General features: G+C 41.6%; 2 protein-coding genes across 2 annotated transcripts in view; one reads left to right on the top strand and one right to left on the bottom strand.

Moving 5' to 3' along the window:
* wdb (serine/threonine-protein phosphatase regulatory subunit widerborst) overlaps positions 1-24573 on the bottom strand; it is a 47336-nt gene extending 22763 nt beyond the window's left edge. Inside the window, exons 1-3 of the mRNA XM_045757976.2 lie at positions 23120-24573; positions 10033-10229; positions 8967-9161 (exon numbers count right to left, since the gene is read on the bottom strand). Of these exons, the coding sequence (XP_045613932.1) occupies positions 8967-9161; positions 10033-10229; positions 23120-23264 (537 nt within the window). The 5' untranslated portion in view covers positions 23265-24573. The remainder of the gene's footprint in view (positions 1-8966; positions 9162-10032; positions 10230-23119) is intronic.
* Positions 24574-24698: 125 nt separating this feature from the next.
* LOC138353588 (eukaryotic translation initiation factor 3 subunit A-like) overlaps positions 24699-24874 on the top strand; it is a 4533-nt gene continuing 4357 nt past the window's right edge. Inside the window, exon 1 of the mRNA XM_069306780.1 lies at positions 24699-24708. Within this exon, the coding sequence (XP_069162881.1) occupies positions 24699-24708 (10 nt within the window). The remainder of the gene's footprint in view (positions 24709-24874) is intronic.

Genomic DNA, 24874 nt, shown 5'->3' with positions numbered 1-24874 from the left:
CTCATTCCTATGGGGGCTTCAACTTTGACTTCCCTTATTTCTGACTCATTTAGGGTGAATATTAAGTCGAGTCTAGCTGGTTCATCATTGCCTCTCATTCTTGTGGGTTCCTTGACATGCTGGCTCAGAAAATTCCTTGCTGCCACTCCCAAGAGTTTAGCTCGCCACGTATCTGCACCACCATGTGGGTCCCCATTCTCCCAGTCTATCTTTCCATGGTTGAAGTCACCCATGATTAAGAGTCTTGAGCCATTCCTGCAGGCAACTGAAGCTGCTCTCTCTATTATATTAATAGTTGCCATGTTGTTCCTATCAAACTCCTGTCTAGGTCTTCTGTCATTTAGGGGAGGGTTGTAAATGACTGCCACTATTATCTTAGGTCCACCCATTGTTATAGTTCCTGTTATGTAATCTCTGAATCCGTCACAGCCCGGAATTTCCATCTCATCAAAACTCCAGTCCTTCCTTATCAGCAGGGCCACTCCTCCACCTCCTCTCCCTTCCCTCTCTTTCCTTACTATATAGTAGTCCTTTGGAAACACAGCATCTGTTATGACTCCTGACAATTTTGTTTCTGTTAGTCCTATTACATCAGGGTTTTCTTCTTGCACCCTTTCTGCCAGTTCACTTGCTTTATTGGTAATCCCATCAATGTTTGAGTACATTACCTTGAAGCTCACTTTCTTATATCCAATTTCACCCACACTCCCTACAAGTGTAGGAGGTTGTTCTATGGTCCTTGCTACTTGGGTAGGCTCCTCCTCCTGTGAGGTAGTTGCCAGGGGTTCAGGGGGAGGTGGGGTGGGGGGTGGAGGGCTTAGGTCTTCCTCAGGCCTGCTTGGGTCAGGAAGAAGTCCTGGGGGTGAGGGAGCAGGGATTGCTTGGGGAGAGGGCACGCCCTCCTGCGGTGTAGTTGACAGGGGTTTGGAGGGAGGTGGAGTGGGGGATAGAGGGCTTTGGTCTTGCTCAGGCCTGCTTGGGGCAGGGAGAAGACCAGGAGTTGGGAAAGCAGGGGCTACTTGGGGTAAGGGGAGGGGGAGGATTTGGGTTTCATGATGGGCATTATGCAGGGGCAAGGAAGGGTTTGTGCTGGGGGGTAGAGAGGGCCCTATTGGGTGGTGGACTGGGGTGTTGCATTCCCCCCTGCATTCCTCTTGTGTGTGTGTGTGTGTGTGTGTGTGTGTGGGGCACCCCATTTTGATTTTGAACTTTAATAATATTAAGCAACAGTAGAATATTAAAATAATGAAAGATTAAAGAAAAAATGAGGCACTAGGCAAAGTAATGATGAATGGACACAAACATTTCATGGTAATTGAACAATAAAGAGAAATTATGATGGAGCTGGAGATAAAGGGAATAAAGAAGGGGAAGATGTGAAGGATCATGGTGAACAGCTAGTAAGATTAAGTAAACCAGGCAACATAGAACCTTGTAATACAAATTGAGATCAGGAGGAGAAAGTAGAGTAAAACAAGTGAAAGCAAGATGAAGGAATTCAAGACATTAGACGAGCTAAAATGGGATAGAGGTAGTAGAGACAAAGCTTGAAGAAGGGAGGAGGAGGAGGAGGAGACATGGAGATATGAGAGATAAAGCTGCAGATAGTAATAACAAATCAGGCAATTACAGAAATAGACAACTGGGAAAAAGATACATACATTATCTAGAAATTACCAAAGGGGAACTGAAAATGTAGCCAAGAAGTAAAACTTCTAGCAGATTGACGTTTTGAAGGAGATGAAAATTAAAGTTAGTAAACCAATGAAGGGTGGCAAATGTCAAGAAGAGAGTTACACTAGTAGTAGAGGAAGGTAAAAATGCAAAGGATGCAACTAAAGAAACAGCAGAAAGATTAAAAACAAAAACAAAAGTGGAGGTTGTAACAGAAGTCAACAGTCAGCCAGGAACTGTACAGAAGTAAACAAAGGGTCAGAGGCAAGCAAATAATTCATGTGATAGACGCTGCCAGACCAAAGCAGGTAGTAAATGGGAAAAAAAAAGTTAATGAAAAGGGGGAAACAATCAGGGATTATAAACAACATGCTAGAACCAGAGGGAGCCACACAACAGGGAAATTGAAATTGAAATTGAAATAAGTTTATTGAGGTAAAATACACACAAAGGGATGAGGTAGCTCAAGCTATTCTCACCCCATTCAGTACAACGTGTTAATATATACATATACACACATCACAAATAAACACATTACCAAACATTTTGAGAGGTAAAAATATACATTTCCTCCTTCACAAGTAGTATGTTATCAGACGTACACACAAATACTTTTATGACCTAGGTATACTGTATAGACAAATTGCAAGACACCTGCAGATAATTCAACAAAATATTACAATCTTGGTGCAAAATTCTTATATCTCTCAAGAATATCATCAACCTTTCCGTTGTGACACATCCAGGCTATTTGTTCAGGAACAGTCCTTATCTCAGTGTTTCTATATACACTAATCAACGGACAATCAAGAATATAATGGGCAAGGGTGTGAGACCTTAACATACCACATAGTTTACACTTCGTGTCATTACCATGAACATCTATCCCATATTCCCAGTAATATTTGTACCCAAGCCTGAGCCGCATGTACACAGAGTCACTCCAAGCATTTCTCCTTTTACCATAAGTGAAATGGGTGTTTTGACTCACATACATGTAGTGTTGCATGGTTTGACTACTCTCATACATTATCTCTCTCCTCTCCACTCCCGCCTGTGCCTGAATATTTCTGATTTTGCTTCTTATTTGTCTCATTGTGAATTCACATTCAATGTCAACTTGTGGTTTTGATGTGGCACGTTTGGCCAAGTCATCCGCCACCTCGTTGAGCACTATTCCAACGTGAGATGGAATCCACATGAATTTCACACTATAACCTTTCAGCTGTATCTCAGTTATTCTTCTCTTACAGTCCTCCACTATAGACATGAAGACTGGGTTTCGACTGTTTAAGGACTCCAGTGCTCCTCGGCTATCGACAAATACAAAAACATTTTTGTCGTCATGACGTACTTCCTCCAAACACGCCAGAATGGCCTGCAGTTCAGCTTGTGTGGATGATATATAATTACTAAGCCGGAGTTCAATTATCCTGTCCACAGTCCCAAACTCCGTATAATCCCTTATTAGGACACCACACCCTGCCCTGCCATCCTCCGCCACCGACCCGTCGCAATATACATGTAAACTGTTGCCTCTTGGTAACCGAGATATCATGCTTCCATACAAACACCGTAATTGTCCCGGTTCATGATGAATCTTTTTCACCTTGAGGGGTACAATTTCGACGTCTATTTTCTGTACTTTCCAGGGAGCAGACATATTACACTTTCGAGAGGGTTTACAGCAGTCAAGTACGTCGTATTCCCTGAGGTCATGAGCTAATCCTCTCGTATAGCGTGTCTCCCTCAGTTTCCTGGAAGTGTGTACGTCACTCAAGCAGGTCTGAACGCTCTCAAACAGCTTATCCCCTCCTTTTCTCCGCATGAAACGAATAGATACTCTAGTGTTAATGTCACGGACTCTATCACACACACTCTGTAAATTTAATTCCATTCTCATTATTTCAATCATTGCATTTCTTTGACATCCAAGAATAATCCTCATAGCCTCGTTCTGTATCAGCTCTATTTTTTGAATTCTGCCTTGGCCTGTGTAAGACAATACGGGTGCTGCGTAGTCTATCAGGGAGCGAACAGTGCTTATGTATAACATCCGCAAGATAGGTACCCCAACACCTTTACCAGAAAAAGCCAGTGCTTTTAGAGGATGCAGACGGGCTTTACATAAGGTGCTGATATGATTTATTTCAGCATTTTTACTCTCACATGTGTATCCAACATACATGCCCAGATACTTGTACTTCTGTACACGGCTCAGTTCCACACCATTTAGAGTAAGTGTTATATCTCTTCGTTTCCTATACTCGTATTTGGTTTTATCTGCATTTATAACTAAGCCTAACTTGTGACAGGTTGTACCAAGTATGTTAAGAGCATCTTGAATTTTGTTCCCAGAAGTGCCTTGTATAAGAATGTCATCAGCATATATGATCGTCGTGACCCCTGGAGGATACATCTCTGATGCTAATCTGTTCATTAATACATTGAATAAGGTGGGACTTAATACTCCCCCTTGTGGGGTACCTAACTGAAACCTCCGTTCCTCAGACATGTATCCCTGGTAATACACCTGACCTTTTCTGCCTTGCAGGTAATCCCTTATCCAGTGTAGCAATCTCCCTGTTATTCCCAGATTGGCTAATTCGTATAAGATTACTTCCCCATTGGCTTTATCAAACGCTCCTTGTAGATCAACAAAAACTCTACAATTGTCATCCACATTAGACAAACACTTTAAGAGACAATCCGCAGTACTTTTGCCTTTGATAAAACCAAAGAGATTATTGGACATGTTATCACCTACAAGGTAGAGTAGCCTATTTAACAAAATCCTTTCCATCATTTTACAAAAGCAGGATATTAAGGAGACAGGTCTGTAGCCTCCGTTTGACTTAGGGATAGGAATGATGACAGCATCTTTCCATTTTCTTGGTAACTTTCCCTCTCTATAACTCATATTAAACAAATCAAGTAAGGGATTAGGTTTCATACCGGCTAAATAATTAAGTATGTCATACGTTACTCCATCTTTTCCCGGAGCAGTGGAGCTGCCACTTTTTATAGCATCCAGTAGCTCATCGTGGGTTATCTCAGTGCATGCTATAGATCTTGTATTTAAGGCACATAAAGTTACTCCATTTCTAATATTTTCCCATGACTCAATGGTGACTCTCGTGTCTGCAGGTAAGGACTCCATACCAGCAGCACTTGCCCATTTATCTACTAACTCATTAGCAACTTTCCCTGGATCTGAGTGAGCAATGAATTTGGTCTTACAACCCCTGACTTTATTTACTGCTCTCCATATGTCTTTAAGGTTCTTAGTATTACCAATGGCCTGAGCAAAGTCTTGCCAGTATCTGTCCCGCGCCTCCTTCCTCACCTGACTGCATTCCCTAGCCACTTCCAACATTGTATTTTTCTCTTCATCCCTCATTCCATTTTTTAACCATGCTTTATGCGCACCCCGTAGCATTCTCTCCCATCCCTTGACTTGCTGATCATTGGAATATTTAAATTTCTTAGGTCCGTGCGTCTTGCTTCCCCTGCCCCCGTTATTTTCCCTCTGTACTAATTTCTCTATGTTCTCGACCATGTCCTCGTAAAAACTATCAACGCAGAGCGGCGTGTAATGTTGATACCAATCTCCCATATTTTGAATAAAATAATTTTTCATATCTTTCTTAATATTTAGCCTTTTCCTTTGAAAGTGGACTTGTTTTTTCCCCAGTGGTAATTCAACGTTCAAGGCAAAGTGGTCACTAAGTAGTTCCCGAACAACCCGAGCCTCCCCCATAATCCCCTGAGAGTTTAAAACGCAGGCATAGTCAAGCCGTCCTCCCCTGATGTGAGTTGGTTCATTGTTTCCCAAGAGACAGGTATCTGGATGATCTTGTAGAAACTGTAACCACTTGACCCCATTAGCATTAATACTACCCACTGTCCCAAGGCTTGTGTGCCGAGCATTAAGGTCCCCAATGACCAGTGAAGGATTAGTATAAATGCAGTCAGGTAAATAGTTAGCGTCGAAGCAGTTCCTGGATACATACAAATTAACTACAATAAATTCCCCTTCCCTTAATGATAATTTAACACAGACACTCTCTATACCTTGCGTTTTTGATGGCGGTTCTACTAACTCTGCTGGTATGGAGTTCTTAACATAAATCGACGTGCCTCTGATGTTATTTGCAGCGAAGAGGTGAAACCCTTTATAACCATTTAATTTCAATAATCCTTCATTCCTATCCCCTGTCTCCTGGAGAGCTACAACATCAATATCATTTCCCATCACATAACAATGAACATCTGTAACCCTGTTTCTCAAACCATTAACATTCCATGACAACACTTTCAGTCTAGGGTGATCCATTATTAATCAATTCATTGCCTAAGTCATCCCCAATAAGTTCACTAAATGATAGCCATACCTTGTATAACATCTCCCACCTCCTCCCAAGTTCACCAGTAAAAGCGACATTGCGATTCTCAAGAGATTTTTTCAGCCCTGAGATGTCCATTGTTGGCCCAAATGATTCCTTCATTTTATGTGTAATTATAGGGTTCTTCCTTTCACTACGACTACCATCATTCACACACACTTCACTTTCCTTCATTTCATCACTCAATATTTCATTTTTGTCCTCAACCACTATATCCTGACTATCCTTCACCGTTTTGTGATTTTCCTTGACCTCCTGAACGTTTAATTTAGCCTCGATGGACTCGATTCTCTGCCCCAGATTTTGGAGGAACTCACCAACTTTTTTAAGTTCAGCCCACACTTCCTTGACCATATTATTATGACCCTCTCTCTGAGCCACAGTAGCCACTTCACTCACCGTTACACTGTCACTGCCGGAGTCCTGAGTGGTGGCGTGGCTGCTTGTTGCTGGAGCCTGCCTAAGTAAAGGTGACTCCTTTACCCACGCATTCGTCCGGTTCACTGGCACTGTTTGGGGCAGACTGTTTTGCTGTGCTCCCGGTGTCTGGGTAAGAGCTCTTGCTTGCTCTGTAACATTCACCGGCCGGAGAACAGCCATACTCGGCCTCTTGCTACACACAGCCGAGCTCGCATTGTGAACACCTCCACAGTTGCAGCATCTGGGAACTATTTTCTCACCCAGATTCAGTCTGTTTCTACACACAGTAGAGAGGTGAGACTTTCCGCAGAAACGACATCGTGGATCATTTTGACAGCTCCAGGATTTATGCCCCCATCTGCAGCATTTCAGGCATATTATGGGCTCTTCCACATACTTTGCTACATGCCTGTAGCCAGCCCCGGTGATGAACACTTTTTCGGGTACGTCACCTCTCACTAGAGCCACCACCTGACTCCTAGCTTCACCTTTAATAAGGTGACGCTTGGCCCACACAAATCGTTGGTCGTCGAGTATAAACTCGGGGTCCAGAATCTGAGGGTATTTATAGATAATTACCTTCGTCAGCTTCTCGTTCCCCTCCGGTATTTCCATAAGAATTCCATCATATCCTTGCTGGCTAAGAAACGTCACTGCCTCCCTAGAACCTACCGTTAAGTAAGGTCTGTTTACACCTTCCTTCAGCAGGGGCTCGAACTTGCGGTGTTCTCTTCCGAGTTTGACGGTCCACAGCAGCTTCTGATGATAGGCCAACGTGCATGAGGCAGGGAAGAGAAGCCTCCATCTCCGCTGATCCTCACCTTCCTGACATCGTTCCGTCCGTTTGTCTGCATCAGTCTCGGCGTCGTTCTTCATTCTTTTATCGTTTCCGTTAAGTGTACCATTACTGTCCACACTACGCCTTGCATCCTGTCTTCTGCGTTTCTTCTTATTCCTTGTCAGAACTTCTTGAAACACGCCCTCCTCGTCTGACTGGCTGCTTTCAGAGTCCATGTTAATATCTCCGTGGGAAGCAGCCAGTTCTACTGGTGACTGAGTCTCCATCTCAGTACCCAGCATGGGGGGAGGGGGAGGGGGAAGGTGCGGAGCAGAGGTCTTGACCCGACCGCGTCCCAGGTAAGACTGACAACAGGGAAGGGGAGAGAGAGTGGGAAGAGTCCTAGGAATTCTAGACAAAGTGCTTTTAAGTGGGGCAACCCAAGAAATAAAAAAATTTTGTAGGATAGGAACAGTCCAACATGGATGACAAAGACCAGAGAATGTTACCTTCCAAAGATATCACCCAGTGAAATATATACTGGCAGAGAAAATTGAGGTACAGGAAAAGATACAGCCAGGAGTTCACCGACTGGGGCATGATTAAGGAAAAAAGGGGATGCCAAGAGAAAGAGGAACAGGATAGGAAATGGAGATGCGAGGTGTTAAGTTTCGCTAATGTCGCTGTGCTCGTTCTTCCTTCACAGCACAGGTACTGAATATTCACCCAAAATTATTATAATGCAAACCCATCTAGGGGAACTGGGGTGAATACACACTTAAAATGGGGGAACCAGTTTACTTATAGGAAACAAGCACAAAAATATATGTCCAGAGTTCAGAGCATCACACAATAACTTAGCAATAATACATATACATGTATATATTTAATATAATGCAAGCCAGACAGGATTACACACACACAAGCATAAAACAAAAAACACAACAGACTTAACTGACAATAGATGTCACACCCACCACACCTTTGCTACTGAATACTGAATCCACGCACCTCCATGCACCACCACCAGACGCCTCACTCTCAGTTACCAGAACGTCTGACACAAACTGTTAAGTTCACCCCAGTAAACTGGTGCCTTTTCATAGCCCTTCACTCAATCCCTAGACTTTGAAAGTGTGATTTACTTGAGGCCACGAGTCCAATGATTGAATGGGGAAAAGGTCTACACCAAGAGCCTTACTTGGGGATCATGACATAACACACACAAATCAGTCGAAGAGATGTAATGAAGGTCACATTCCATGTACAGATGGTCAGCAGGTTACCTTGAGGTTTTTTCGGGGCTTAGTGTTACCATGGCCCGGTCGTCGACCAGGCAAGGGGAATGAATTCATGGAAGAGGTTGTTTAAGAAAAAAATATGATGAAAACATTTAATGTTGAGAGGTAATTAGTGCTTCTGGTAAAAATGACTAGGAGGTGGGTTATAAAAAGCTGGATATATTATAGTCACTTATCAGTGACTTCCCTCAAAGACACTAATAAGTAAGCTAACCATTTGAACTGAACAATATTTTTAGATTTTCAGGATTGTGTTATAGTGAGGTTTGTTCAAACAACGCCCAATTACACAACTTGTTAATTTAAATACCACAACAGGTTCCTGTTAAAAAGTAGGTGTTTAATGGATTTCTTAATCACAGCTGAAGAAAAATTAACTTTATTTACCTGTAAAACAAATTTCTGGTCTATAACTCTCTTGCCAATTGCTGGCTGGAAGTCTGGGCTCTCTAAGAAGCGTAGGAAGAACTCATAGACCAGTTGTAGGTGTGGCCAAGAAGCTTCTAGAGTGGGATCATCCTCTTCAGGGTCAAAATCTGGGTTATCCGAAGGAGGAAGTGTTCGGAACAAGTTGCAAGCAATCTGAAAAAGATTTTTTATCATTTTTACTACATGAAATGCTAATCAATAGGCCTTAATTATATGGGAGATTGTGTATTTTATAAATAGTAATCACTGTAAACTACATAATTGCCCAATCACGAGAGGTTTTAAGTATGAAGGTTTGCAGCTGCAGTTCAAGTAATAATTACCAGGATTCTCATTGGTCAGCTGGGGCAGGTGGTGGGAACTGGCAGGTCTGCCTCAAAAAAGCCAGTGCACACCACCTACTGTCCCAGCTGACTAATGAGAATGGAGACCAAGATTACTCAGTTTCATTAACTAACTGGGCAACACCGCCTCAGCCTACAAGGAATGTATAGTCGCCTCAACTAATTTGATTGAACTTTACCTGCCTCTAAACTTATTGAAGAGCTTCACTTAGAAATGTGCATTAGTCCTAGTAAAATGAACTTTTGGAGAGTTCACTTTCAACTTCTTCCAAAGTGAAAAATAACATTAAACATACAGAAGATTTCTGCAAGAATCATTGATATAACCCTTTCAGTCATTCATTTTCACATTATTTAATTATATATTTATTTATTTATTTTGCTCCAAAACATTTTAAAATATAAATATAAAAATTAAATAAATATTTGTGATCAAGAAATAGCACTCATGTGAACTGCATCTCAAATATTGTGTTCCTCAATCTTTTACCACTACAATTTTCTCCTAGAAATCTAAACCTTCGTTATTCCAGAGATTAACAAACACTATAATCTGTATACTATTTTTGAAAGACTCAAATGAATCCTACAGGTAGTTTCTAAAATGATCCATTATTAAATTCATTCACTCCAGCTATGATATAAATACAAGACTGAATAAACCAAAGTGTGCAGCTTACCATTCGAATTATCTCTGGATACACTGGCTCAGTTAAAACTCCTCGACCAGCCGTGATGTAATCAACAAGTTCATTGAGGGTACTACGTTTCATTTCTTTTCCTTTCAGGTCGGCCACCGGGTCGAGGAAATCGAAACCCACACAACACTGCCGAAGCTTGCGTAGGAATAGGTCCTCTTGCTCCGACCCAGGGACATCTGAGGGAAATAATGTGCATTAGCCTTCTGATCACTTTTAAAACAAATGTTAGTTACCTGTACAGGAGGACATGCATCAAAATTACAGTCATTAAGAATTTAAAAGCAATGCAACAGCACTAGGAACCCAACAGTGCAGAGTTCAAATCTCATTGAAGATGTAGTGGCATTTCTTAATTTGGCTTAATGCTTCAATTGTGCATAGTAACCAGGGTCGCTTTTTGACGCTTCAGTGATGGTGCGCAGTGACAAAGGGTTGCTTTTAGGTATAGTGCAAAATTTAAGTCCTGCAGGTACACAGGGGCTCTCATTTGCTTCCTCAAGCCCCCAATAAACAGACACCATCTTGGAAAAAAGTTGACCATACCACCAACCTGGATGTTTGGCTGGAACAAATGTGGACATCTATAAGAGAAAACTGGATAGTTTTCTTCAAGTGCCAGACCAACTGAGCTGTAGTGGATACTTGGGTCTGCGGGCCGCTCCAATCAACAGCCTGTTGGACCAAGCTCTGAAGTCAAGCCTGACCCTGGGCAAGGCTTGGGGGCTTGGGAAGTAGAACAACTCAGAACCCCATCAAGGTATGATCAAGGTAAGGAGGCCTAGTAAGAGATCGGGCTACAGGGACATTTATCTTCGGAACTAACACATGGTAACAAGATCAGCGGATGGAATGACAATGGTCGTAGTAAGAAATAAACAAGTTTTAACTGAAAAGTCTATGCATATACTGACACCCTAAATTAATGCTGGCATAATATTTCTATATACAGCTAATTTAACCATATGTGGTACTTATGGATTGGATGGTGGTTATACAGTACTGTGATGGCTGTTATGGTGGCCATGTTAGTATTGTAGATCTACCTACATTTTTTTTTTTTTTTTGCACCCACCTAGCCTTCCTTACCTGGTGTGATTTCTCTTTCTCGAGATTCAAGTTCTGTGTCGTATCCATTTTTGAAGTTGTGGTCGGAAGTGGCTTCAGCACACACTTCCTTCAGTACAGTACATTTGCTAGACTTTAGAGTAAACAATTTCCTTATTCATGAATACAGTATTGCCTTTCTATACTCCAATGATTTTTTCTCCATATCTAACTTGTTTATTCACCATGATGCCTTGTACACAACACTCATATTCCCTTTGATCCACCAATCTCTTAACTGAACAGAAAGACATTTCTCAACCATTGCAAACTCCCATCCATCTGGACACATGCATCTTAAAATTACAGTATCAACTCTAATTCAAACAGCCAAGATCATTTTCTTGGCTATTTAATTTGGGGTATTGATAATTCTCTGTCCTGGTTGTAAAGTTGGGTTCATTTTTGACTTGCAATCGGGAATTCCGGGCACAAATCCCGAGTGGGATGGAAATGGTTGGGTGCATTTCCTAACATGACCTAGCAGTACATAAGTACCAGGAGTGTCAGTTTTTTGTGGGATTGCATCCTGGGGAGGGTCAGTAATTTGATCCCAGAGGGGGGGGAGGGTCCTCTATATATATGGTTAACATGTATACACAGTATACACTTGCTGCCTGTCTAATCATGCAAGTATGTATGGAGGGAAGTTTATAATAAACAATAAAATCACACTAACACGATGTACAGGCATCCGAGAAAATCATTGGAGAAGGATGCCGTGATCAAACCAGTGTCCTGGATTACACAACCTGGTGTGTGGCCAGACCCACTAGGAATTTAGAGGCACCAGCTTGGTGCCTCCAAATTCCTAGTGCAACCAGGGAGACTTCAGGTTGAGTAACCTTTAGCATATCATGGGCTACTGATAAAGGGCAGGTCTGTGACCCAGTATGGTAATTCAATTCTGCCATCTTCCTCCAAACATTTGTTCAAAGTTTGTAATGGTTGGAAAATGTGTGTTGGATGGGATGGCTGCTGGATGTTGTGTGCCAGACATTTGTAAGATGAAGGAGCAGGGGATGACTTTGATTGCTGGTTGAGCTTTGGTGGATTAGGATACACCTTGTAAATCAGGAAAATTGTTGCAGTCGAGGTACGAAGAGGCCTTACACTTGTAACTGATCTGCACAAATACTACATTGATTAGAGTTGATACTCTAATAAGATTATTATTATTATTATTATTATATTATATTATATTATATATTATTATTACTAATATAATTATATTATGATGTTGATGCTCTTGATGATTAGAGTTGATACGGGTTAATGTAGCAGTCATACTAAAAGCACTTGAAACAGTCACATAATACAATTATTTCTTTAGTGATTTTGGCAATGATTTAATACAGTACCTAAATAGAATACACCCTCATTTCAAAGCAAAGTTTGCTTGCTCAGTAAATTAAAATACATATTTCTTTAATAACCACTGTTTATGGTGGATTGTTATGAAATATAGTTTAAACACTATCATATAGCTTATAAGAATATGGCAATTGAGCAGCTGGGCTTTAAAACCACTTAATAAATGTATGACAAAATATACGACTATTGTTTTTTCCACAAAATATCCTCATAAAATTCGAGTACAGTACGTCTTGAGCAGATGTGCATCTTAATAAATGCTAAAAAATACAGTATGTATTGTACTGTACATCAGATGTTTCGTGATCAGAATGTAAGGGTGTTGACGTCTTAAGTGTTGTTAGTAAGAAGTCATAATTATGCATACAGTATGGTTCCTTTGGTGATTCCAAAGGTATCAGTGAGCCCTATACTAGGGTGTTTATATACTACTACACTATCAGAATTTCATCTACCTCACAGACTCGGTTGTGTCAATAATTTATTATGGTTCCCGTTGCCTCTGGTTATGGTGTTAATCAAGAATAACCTGCATTGTCTGAGGTTATGTTTACTTATAAGTTACTAGCAAACAAGCTGATTAATATCAGTTACAAAGACAGCTCTTATGTGCAAACTGCCACTAACATAGCCAAGAACCTGCTACATGGGTTGGGAAAGAAATGCCAGTACAGTACTCTAATCATACAAACATATTTCTGATTGTGCCACAACACTCATGCAAGTCTGTTTATGTTGTGGTAAAAAAAAAAATTCAACAGTATGAAAATGATGGTAAATTAGTTGTTAGTGTGGTAGGAAAGTGACATTGAATTAGAAAGTGAAGACTAGTGGGGGTAGGAGGATCAGATGTATGGAGGAGGTGACTGTCCTGGGACAACTGCTGTTCCTGATTTAGGTGAATGACCTACCACCTTTCGCCCTGCTCTCAACTTTCTCTAGGAATTACCTCCTCTTCCCTTACTCCTATCATAATCTACTTGATAATGGTTCAGGATGGACCAAAACATTGTCTCCATCTCCTGGTGTGTGGTTTGGTCATCATCATATCTTTAGTCACATTACTGTGATTCATTGTCTGCAAATGGACATATCAATGTTTGCAGATGATGTAAAGCTGATGAGGAACATGAAAACCAATGAGGACTGCAGGAAGTTACAGGATGCCGTGACAAACTCCAGGAATGGTTAAACAAATGGTTGCTGGAATAAAATCCCAACAAGTTAATAAAGATGGGGAGAGGGGGGCTCTTGATAATTGTTGAGAGGGGTCAACAATTATCAAAGGGGGAGAGGCAACCAGAAGGCATCTACAGGAATCAGGCAGAAAGAAGAATTTGGGAGTGGATATAATTCCAACACTTACACCAGAAGCACAAACAGGATAACATCGGCAGCATGTGGGACGCTGGCAAATATAAGATCATCATTTAGGAACTTTAATCTGGACTCCTTCAAGGCAATCTATACAACATTTGTTTGACCAATGCTAGAATATCCATCACTATTATGGAATCTGCATCTTGTAAAGCATGAAGCCAAAACTGAAGAAGTAGAAAGGTTTGCAACAAAATTTGGTGCCAGAGCTAAGAGGATTAAACTACAAAAATAGGCAAATGTAACAATCTCATAACCTTAGAGGATAGAAGGAACAGAGGTGATATGATCAGCGTACAAGATATTGAGGGGAGTAGATAAGGTGGATAAGGATAGCCTCTTCAGAGATAGCAAGACAAGAGGGCACAGGTTGAAGCTGGAAATGCAAATGAGCCAAAGGGACATAAGCAGGCACTCGTACCCTGTACGGATAGTTAAAAAGTGGTTTGCTCTAAAAAGTTGTGGAAGCCACTGCGGGCCACTCCAAGAAACAGCCTAGTAGACCAAGCTCTCAAAAGTCAAGCCTGGCTTCGTTCCAGGCTTGGGGAGAACAACTACTCCCAGAACCCCATCAAGCAGGTATCAAGCAGGTACAACTTTATGACCTAATTAAAAAAAAACTTTGAAAGTCAGAACAGTTATAACAAACTCAACCGGTACAAAACTGGGGTGTAGAGCTAGATCTCACTCCCCTGTAGACACTAATAGGCAAGTAGCATTCCTTTCCCTCCATCCTATCCCAGGTCCTCATATCCTTTCCAAGTGCTATGCAATCATACTGACTGTTTTCTCAATTTTCTTGACACTCTCTTCATTAGAATTTTTTCCGCTCACACGTTATTATATTACAACCTTTACCGTCTCCATGGTGTAGCGGTAAGACGCTCGCCTGGTGTTCCGCGAGCACTTTGTCATGGGTTCACATCCTGGCCGGGGAGGATTTACTGGGCGCAAATCCTTAACTGTAGCCTCTGTTTAACTCAACAGTAAAATGGGTACTTGGTTGTAACGATTCTTCGCTGTGGGGATCGTATTCCAGGGACCTGCCCGAAACGCTACACATACTAGTGGCTGTACAAGAATGTAACAACTCTTGTATATACAGCAACTCAAAAAAAAAAAAAAAAAGTCATAGTTAACAAATGATGCACATCAAAGCATCTGCAATGAAGCACTTGTTCTTGGGGATTTTTCTGAAAACTATTCCTTCCTCACACAAGATGCCTTTCAGTTTTCATTGGATTAACAATACATAATAGTTACTGTATTATCAACAATTGTCTTGAAAACACTCAACTTCTGCAGCTTATACTTTCCAGTAACTACATAATTAAAGACATCAGAAACGGTCTCTAATGTGAAAACCCTGTTTATTATTCTGATGGCTGTGGTAGACAATATAAAAATTGATACAATTTTATAAATTTATGCAAAGATTTTGGTATTCAAGCCGAATGACATTTCTTAATTAATGGCAGCCTCCAAAGAACCAATGTAGGACACTAACACCAAAGCCTTGTATGATTTCAGTACTTTGCATTTCAATGCAATACTTTTTGTTTTTTGTACCTGGATGGGATTCTGAGAGTTTTTCTACTCCCTAAACCCAACCCAGACTTGACTCATGATTCTTTGTTGCTTAAAGGCAACCAAATTACAGGTACTGTAACAACTGTTTAATAGGTTCAATGAAGCTATTTCAGTGAAGGGAACAAGATGCTTTCATAAAATATTTCCCAAGTACAGTACAAGACTCAAATAGAGGTTTGCCAATTATCAAACTCGGAACATTGTTCAGCGTTTACAGTAAGTAAAGTTAACTGGAAACAGAGGACATCTGTTCATTTGTTAAAAAAAATTATGAGTATTAATATGGTCAATATATTCCCTGTCGGTAATTACTGTACAGTAACATGTGGTTCGGAATAATCATTAAGATTTCAGAAAAATTTGGGGATTTTTTAATTAGCTTTCCAAGATCTTTAAGGAGTACCATATACAACACACAGTTTTCCAGTAAGGAAAAATATTTGATGGGAAAAAATGAAATTAACAAGCCATTTGTAATATTGGTAGGGTGACAAAAAATGAGTAGTCTGTATAAACACAGTATAATGTAACACTTCATACTTCACATTCCCTTACCAATCTAAATGTAATGAACTTGGATGAAATGAAATGTATGGGATATATCTGATTCATTAATTTAAGCACATGCTGTACAGTATAATAAATTTGTATCAATCTTCTCACCTTTTTCAGTTGACCTGCCAATATTCAAATCAATATTTGCAGGATTTATGTCCACATACTAAGGAATTTCTCAACTGTCATTTGTACACACATGGTTGGTCTTAACTCCAATATGTAAATGTTAAAAATATTGATTAACCTTGGGGAGTTTAACCCCCTCCACCCGCCTACCCCACTTAAAAATATAAATTGCTCTAACATTTTTACATAAATTTTAAGTGTTCCTGAAAACAATAATGACTTTGTAATTTGAAAGATTACCATTTTGAGTGCACTTTGAATCACTCTTCCAGCTCAATTAGGAGTCGAGATAGATGAATCTGAAAAGTGTGTGTTCTCTCCAACTCCCTAAAATAGTAAGGGTGCAACTTTTGGACCAAAAGTGCGATTGATCTGAAATTTGAATTTTCAGGGTTTTTGAGTAAGGACAAGGTTATTGACCAACTTACAAAAAAAATTCAAAGGGGGGTGTGGTGTTGGGCACTGCATGATCTGTTATGTAATAACTCATTTGGCAAAATCCGTACCAAGTCCCCGAGGAAAATAGAGAGTTGCCTGCAAGCCAGGAAGAATCGGGAATCTTGTAATGCAACCAAAAGGTGAAAGCTGATCCAAACTCAAAAGAGGCCGAATCTATCAAGCAAGCTAGGACCTGAACTCACTAGAAAGGAGATGAGAGAGATACCAAATAATATACACATGGAAAATACTGGAAGGCCAGGTCCCTAATCTACACAGTAAAATAACAACATACTGGAGTGAACGATGTGGAAGAAAATGAAGAATAGAACCATTGAAGAGCAAGAGTGCCATAGGCACAATCAGAGAACACTGTATAAACACCAAAGGTCTGTGGCTGTTCAACGTCCTCCCAGCGACTATAAGAAATATTGTTGGAACAACCGTGGACATCCGGACCAACCGGGCTGTGGTGGGTATGTGGGCCTGCGGGCCGCTCCAAGCAACAGCCTGGTGGACCACTCTCTCAACTCAAGGCCGGGCTTGGGGAGTAGAACAACTCCCAGAATCCCATCAAGCAGGTATCCCTCGAGGGGAGGGGAGGGGGGAGACCAAAATAAGTCTGACCAAGGCAAATAAGGCAAAAGGCAGGACCATCTCCACAAAAATTTGTATTTTATCCCATTCCCATGTGATGTGTACACAATAATGCTTACACATCAAAATGGGTAACATATTTATAATGAAAGCTTATGAGTTTCAACAAAAATTTAATCAATGATCATTAAACATTTTTTAATATTCATCTATATTGTTATCAGGCATCAGGTCACCTGCATTGCTGGCATCATGTCACTTGCAGATGACATGACCTGCAAGAGTTCAGGTCATATCTCATGGTCATCAAGATTATGTCCAATTGTTTTATCATAACGAGATGTTTTATCATTGTTTTATCATAATAAAATGCAAGCACATAAAACTACAAATAATTGTGTTGGTAGTTATATATAATGCACATTTTAAGGGGTTTCACCAGCATAAGAATGTGTAGCATGTTTATAATATAACTAAGATTCTAACTGGCAACTGGAACTGAATCAATTTTAAACCTTGTGATATTTAGCTTATGTTGGGTTAGGTAAGGGTTGAGGTAAACTTAGGTTGGGTTGAGTTTTAAAGTGTTGCCTAATCGTTTTATGTACAATGTGCCTTGCATCCTGTGTACAAGTGAATGTAGGCTATTGAATGAATGAGTGGGGCCTATAGGGTTCAAGTTAGATGCATTATATGGATGAGTATGTGTCGTTGGGTTGAGGAGCTGGTGCAAGTTATATAATATATATATATATATATACACTAATGAACGTCCTTAAGTACTATGTTGACAGCTTGAAGCTGCTGAACCAAAAGGCAATTAATGTGTTGGCATGTTATGATTGAGACCAGATTAGAACTGGAGAGACAGGTAGACAAAAGCAAAGTATCATATGACAACTTAAGGACCCAAACATGTTTGGTAAAGGAACATTTCTTATAAGGTGCCAATTTCCAGTAGTGGGTGACATGATAATGGATTAAGATTAATGACAAATACAATACATCACTTATCCTGCAACCAAACTACAGTGTACTACAGTGGTACCTCGGAATGCGAGTGTCCCTGTATGCGAGTTTTTCGGAAGACGAGCAGGATTTACTCCAAAAATATGTCTCGGAAGGCGAGGGTTACCTCGGGACGCGAGTTTGTCGATACGTGTACAGGCCGACTGGCGCGTGGTGGCATGGCGATCGCGCCTCAGTTTACCAGTGTCCAGTGACTATCCCACCTGAATTCTTCACAAGGATTTACAGTTTTTTATCGTTTTTTTGGCCATTTGAGCATAAAAGTTGTCATTATATATCTTGCCATGGGTCTCAAGAAAGCCATTAGTAAGGTTCAACCTAAGAAAATAGCTGTGAGTAGAGGCAGTAGAGGATGTCCCTTCTTGATTAAGAAAATGTGTGAAGTATGGGAAGAAATGCAAAGTTTTGTTGAAAAAACTCACCCAGATAAAGCTGTTGCAGGCCGTTGCATTGACCTTTTAAATGATAATGTGATGTCTTACTACAGACAAGTGTTAAAATGTAGGGAAAAACAAGTGTCATTAGATAAATTCTTAGTAAAACAAGCAAGTCCTAGTGGTATGCAGGCAAAATGTGCCAGAGTGTGCATACCAGTGAAGTCCTCACTGCCTGATGTGATAATGGAAGGGGACTCCCCTTCCAAACAGTAACTCTTCTCTTCCTCCCACCTCCTCACCATCTTCCATACGCCTACAGCATTCAACAGCAAGGTAAGTAATAACTTGAACAGAGTTTTGTAGGTTTATTTAGATGAATTAGGTATAAAAATTTAGTTTGATGTGGGGTTTTTGGGGTAGTCAGGAACGGATTAATTCATTTCCCTTTATTTCTTATGGGGAAATTAGCTTCGGAATGCGAGTTTTCGGAATACGAGGCGTCTCCAGGAACCAATTAAACTCTTAAACTGAGGTATGCCTGTATATATATATGGTTAACAGTGAGACATACTTATTCATAACCACTATCAAATCTACCAGCATCACTAAGGTCAATAAAAAATAATTATACAGTGGAACCTCTATTAACGAGTTTAATCCGTTCTGGCACCGAGCTCGTTACCTGGAAAACTCGTCTTTGGAAACAAATTTCCCCATTTAAAATAAAGGAAATAAATTTAATCCGTTCCACTCCCAAAAACATCCATACTTGTATGACTTTTTTATGTAAATATAATATTGCACATGTAAATATAAATTTTTTGTTGTAGTGTTTTAATATTTACTTTACCTTATGAAGAGTAGTTGCTGGCTTGAGGGAGACGATGGGGAGGTAGGAAGGATGAGAAGGGTTATGGTGTGGAAGGAGAATCCACCTCTGAGTCAAGCGGACTCTCTCTTCTTGGGAATTTCACCCAAATTTCATTTCAAATGTCACACAAGGATGCGTTAGACCAGCACCAAATAAAAAACTACGTTGATTACACTCGTTGTGTCAACAATATAATAGTCTTACCACGAAGATACAATACAATGCCGTTTTCTCAAATAGGCAATGTGGTTATTAAAGAAAACGGAAATTTCATGGCAAACATGTATACAATCCTCATCTCGATCGGATAAGAATTGGATTTTATAGAAATATTTGCTCAAATGACGCTTGAGAGCGGTGTTTGGGTGCATTCAAGAGAAAAAAAGTGTGTTACATTCAAGCGACATATACCTGCGAAAGTGATAACACTTTCATAAAGTGTTATCACAAAGTGATAAATTAATCAAACATTTTCACACACCAGGTTGTCACTGCTTTATCAGGGCAGCTTTTCCAAGAATGCGTTCACCTTTTCAAACATTCCAAACACTTCCCTGATCTCAGTGGAAGAGGCAGCATCCTCCCTTACCTCCTCATTCCCTTACTAAAGGTGTAAATTGTTGATGAGGACCTGCCATACTTCCTTGTGAGATCAATCACACAGACACCACACTCATGCTTTGCTATAATTTCCTTCTTTAAATCCACAGTAATTGTGTCTTTCTTCCTCTTGACAACACTATCTTTAGCAAGTAGCTTCTTTGGAGACATCGTGTGTTACAAATTGTAGTCGCAAAACCACTAAAAACCCAAAGAAAAGCTCAAATAAATCCAGAGGGATGCTTGTCGTGTGAGATACAACAACACTGGCGTCGGAGGCATCCGAGAATTTGCGAGAACCCGCGAGACGCTAGGAAGCGCCATGTGGTTTCACTCGTTAATAGAGGCGAGCTCGTCAATAGAGACAAATTTGCTGCGAGTGGCTTGCTCGTTACTGGAAAAACTCGTTAATAGAGCCACTCGTTAATAGAGGTTCCACTGTACTGGCATTTCCTATTCCTTTTCTGGTTGATTTCAAGAATTCTTCTATTTCTGTAGCCTGGCCTGTGACAAGCCTTTCCTGGTGACTGCCTGGTCTGTGAGGCTGTCATACTTGTATGTCATGTTTTTTAGCCTAAATCTGTATTGTCTTGAGCACAGGTGGGAGAGATGCACAATAATTTACACGTGGAAGATATTAGAGGGGCTGGTCCCAAACCTGCACACAGAAATAACATCACATGAGACTAGAAGGCATGGCAGGATGTGCAGAATACCCCCGTTGAAGAGCAGAGGTGCAATTGGTACTCTGAAAGAACTATCATAATCAGAGGCCCAAGACTGTTCAACACGCTTCCACTACACATAAGGGACATAACTGACTGACCCCTCACAGTGTTCATGAGAGAATCTGATAAACACCTGGAGAGTCATGGGCCTATGATGCTTACACTATTCTCCAAGTGTGCGTAAGGCACCCTAACCTTTCATTAGGTTTATTTTGCACTTTTAACCATATCTGACTCCAGCATATTGTAATTATATTATGGAGATTTGGAACCTGTCCTTCCAGTATCTTCATGTGTGTAACATTTGTACTCAACTATCAGTGACTACAGGAGAGAGAACTATATCTAAGCCCCATCTTGTAGTGGTTTCTACCTGGTGCACTAATTACAACCATCAACATTAAAACTTTGATCACATTTTTTCTTGTGAAGTTATGGATGGAATTGGCTTCAATAACCTTTTCCTTCAATGTATTTCACTAGCCAATAACACATGAAGGATAAGCGGGTTTTCCTCATCTATGATCCAACTGCCTGTCCAGTGTCCACTAATGTCCGCATGTCCTACCTCCTTTAAATTTAAGTAAGCTTCCACTGTCCACGTGGTGTATGTAGGATTTTGTATGTAGTGATCATATCCCCTTTTTTCTCCTCTAAGGTTGTGAGGGCGAGTTCCTTCAAGCTGTACTCATCGCTGAGCTCTCTCAATTCTGGTACTAATCTAGTTGCAAATATCTGAACTTTAAGTTTCTTTTCTGTGCTTCATCAGAAAAGTGTTTCATACTGGCTCTACATACTCAAGTAATGGTCTCACAAAGGCAATATATAGAGACTTTGCAGCCTCCTTTTTCAGTCATGAAAGATTATGTTTCCTAGCTTCCCAAATGCTGCTGTTACAGTATCCTGTTCACATGAACTTCTGGTGTTCATGTTACCATTACATTTACTCTCAGGTCTTAATTCTCCATTTGTTTCTCTTAGTTGCTTTCCCCTTATGGTGTAGGTACTTACAGGCATCCTCACTGCCTTGCCCATCTTCATTATTTAATGCTCATTTAGAATGAATTCCAACAGCCATTTATCTGCACATTCCTGAAGTGTGCCCGGGCCTTCTGGCAGCACCCTACAGTCCTTTTCAGTTCTCACTCTCCCCATTAACTTTGCATTATTTGCAAACATTGTCATGCATGAGCTCACTCCCTATGGAAGGCCATTTACATGAAATCAAATTAACAATGATCTTAGAAAAGTCCTGTGGAATGCCATTTTCAACTCCTCTCCAGCCTGATATATCCTCTCTGATCCGTTGCTTCCTGTCCATCATGTACTCCAGTACACAGTCCAGTCCAGCCTGTTCTGTTATCTCAGCTTCTCTCTCCATTGTGTGTATTAGTCTTTTGCAGGGGACTATCATAGGCTTTCTGGTAGTCTACAATACACTGATACCAATTTTTATAAACATAGGAAGTTTTGGGTATGAATTATGTTCACGTATAAGGTATACTTTCTAATTATGGTTGACTTTACCCCTAGCAATATTGTGCAAGTGCTCAAATGGATATGTGGGCCAGTTTTTTGTGCACGTGTGTGGAAGAACCTGGAGAATGTGAAATTACACAGTTAGTATTGATAGATATGATAGAAAGATATTGAGAATACTAGACTAGAATATACTCAAGAATATTGGGAATAGGATGACAGAAGACCAATTTTCATAAGGCTTGACAAAGGTCTTTCTCCCGACATGTCTGGATGCCAATTTATAACTGTCAGATATAAAATATCTATAAAAATATTGCGGGAACCGAGCTGTGGTGGATATGTGGGCCTCCAAGCAACAGCCTGGTGGACCAAACTCTCACAAGTCAAGCCTGGCCTCAGGCCAGGCTTGGGGAGTAGAAGAGCTCCCGAACCCATCAAGCAGGTAACAAGCAGATACTAAGCCTCCGAGCACGTTCGAAAGGATTGCATCCGACACTCCCATGTTCCGTGCCAGATGTATCATGCAAAACAATTAGCATGAAGATTTGACTTGTATACAATGTTGCATGGTATGGTATTCCATACTGATTTTTTGTATAACCTTCAATGTCTGAAGAATAGTAACCCAACTCAAACCTTTAAATATACATTGAAAATACAGGAATGACATCACGAACATCAATATCATATTACACCAAAATAACTTATTAAACATAATGCAACTTGCCATGCACTGCATATATATATAATTCAAATTACAACTACAGTATACCAAATGTTGCAGAACAGTGATTCGAGAAAACATTCACTTTTACCTTTAAGTAGCGGTAAAGGCTGCAACTCGACATCATTGGTGGTCCGGTACCTGGACGACCCCTGCGACCTCTTGGGCTTCTTCTTAAGCGACCTCTTAGCAAACGGATCTATCCTGTCCACAAACGTGCCCCCACTCCCCGACATCTTCCCGGGTGTCTCTGTCCGCCCGCACTTGCACTAGTCTCGCCCCCCTTACGCCACCACCGCAGCCATCACACGGGTAATCTCAGGCAGCCGGTGCTGCACATGACACGAGCGCACCGCAGTACGTCACCACCACACTACAGCCGTGGGCTGCACCTCCACACTGCCATAAGCCCACACACTCCCAACACTAGAGTCTGTCGTGAGGGGGGGGGGGGGAGAGAAGAAGGATGCAATAACGGTAGAGGTTGCCTGGGGTCTGGATGAGGAGGGCCTGAGGTCTAGAAGCTCCGGGGTAGAGTAGCCTGGAGTCCAAAACCTTTTGGCGAAGCTAGCTTGAGGTCCAGAAGCTTTTGGCAAAGCTAGCTTGGGGTCCAGAAGCTTTTGGCAAAGCTAGCTTGGGGTCCAGAAGCTTTTGGCGAAGCTAGCTTGGGGTCCAGACGCCCCAAGCGACTTTAGCCTGGGGTCCACAAGCCCCGGGCGAATCTCTCCTTGGGTCGAGAAGCGCCTGGGGAAGCTAGCGTGGGGTGTAGAGGCCCCGGGTGAGGCGAGGGTGAGTGTGTGGGGTGTGCCGGGGTGAGAGTGTAAACACAGGGCACCAGCAGGAGCAGCAGGGGGGTGTAGGCGGCCCCACACCCTCGGCCCACTCCCACCACCTCTTACTCTGGCCTCCTGTCACGAGCCTCACGCCTGCGCTGCCGCCGCCACTGACCACCTGCCCCCTGGCTGCTAGAGTGGCAGGAGTGGCGGGTATGGACGAGGTAGTGGTGGTGGTGCTGGGCACACACACTCACCGCTAACACTTCAACAGCGGCAACTTTACCTCCTCACACGGCCTCCACGCGCGCCCATCACTGCGAGTCCCACCTCCCAGCACCTCAGCCAACCATAATACGAACGCTTCTACCTTCACACTCACGCCAATTCATCCACAAACAACAGTGTTATGGGTAATTTTGTACAAATCCATATCTGAAAATAACCTGATCCTCGTCTCGAGTTTCGTGAGAATGTGCGAGGCTCGGCGAGAGGGAAGTGCTGTGACGTCACTATGGCCGCCGCTCCGGCCCCCTCCCTCCTCCTCCTCCCCCACCATCACCTCTACCATTCTCACCCCTTTCCCCTTCTTCCTTTACCCTCCACAACATGAACACTACTCCTCCCGCCTTCTTAATCAACAAAATTATTCCCGCTTCCCTCCCCCGGGGCCGACATGGAGGCCGAGGAAATGTGGTGGAGTCGCTTGAGGGATCGTGAGGGCTGGACCATTTATACAAGTCCTCCCTCGCCCTCCTTCACTCCTCCACTTATCTCTACTTTTCCTCGGCGATAACACCAACGAGTGGATGAAAAATGGAAGTGAGAGAGGGGGTGGGGGGTAGATGGTGTAGTGTGATGGGCGTGTGTGTGTGTGTGTGTGTGTGTGAGGATGAGATGAGCAGAGGTGAGCACAGACCCGCCCTCATACTGCCACATGACGTCATTAAGGACGTCATCACTACCTGTATTGCCTTCACGTCAGATACTTCACTTAATATCCCCCACTTGCCGCTAAACTAGGTCATAAACTACTACTTCTTTAAATATTTCAACACATGCAGCGTATTTAA

Source organism: Procambarus clarkii, chromosome 58 (assembly GCF_040958095.1).
Source record: "Procambarus clarkii isolate CNS0578487 chromosome 58, FALCON_Pclarkii_2.0, whole genome shotgun sequence".
Taxonomy (NCBI): domain Eukaryota; kingdom Metazoa; phylum Arthropoda; class Malacostraca; order Decapoda; family Cambaridae; genus Procambarus; species Procambarus clarkii.
Note: the sequence above shows the minus strand (reverse complement) of the source record. Positions and strands in the feature narration are given on the sequence as shown.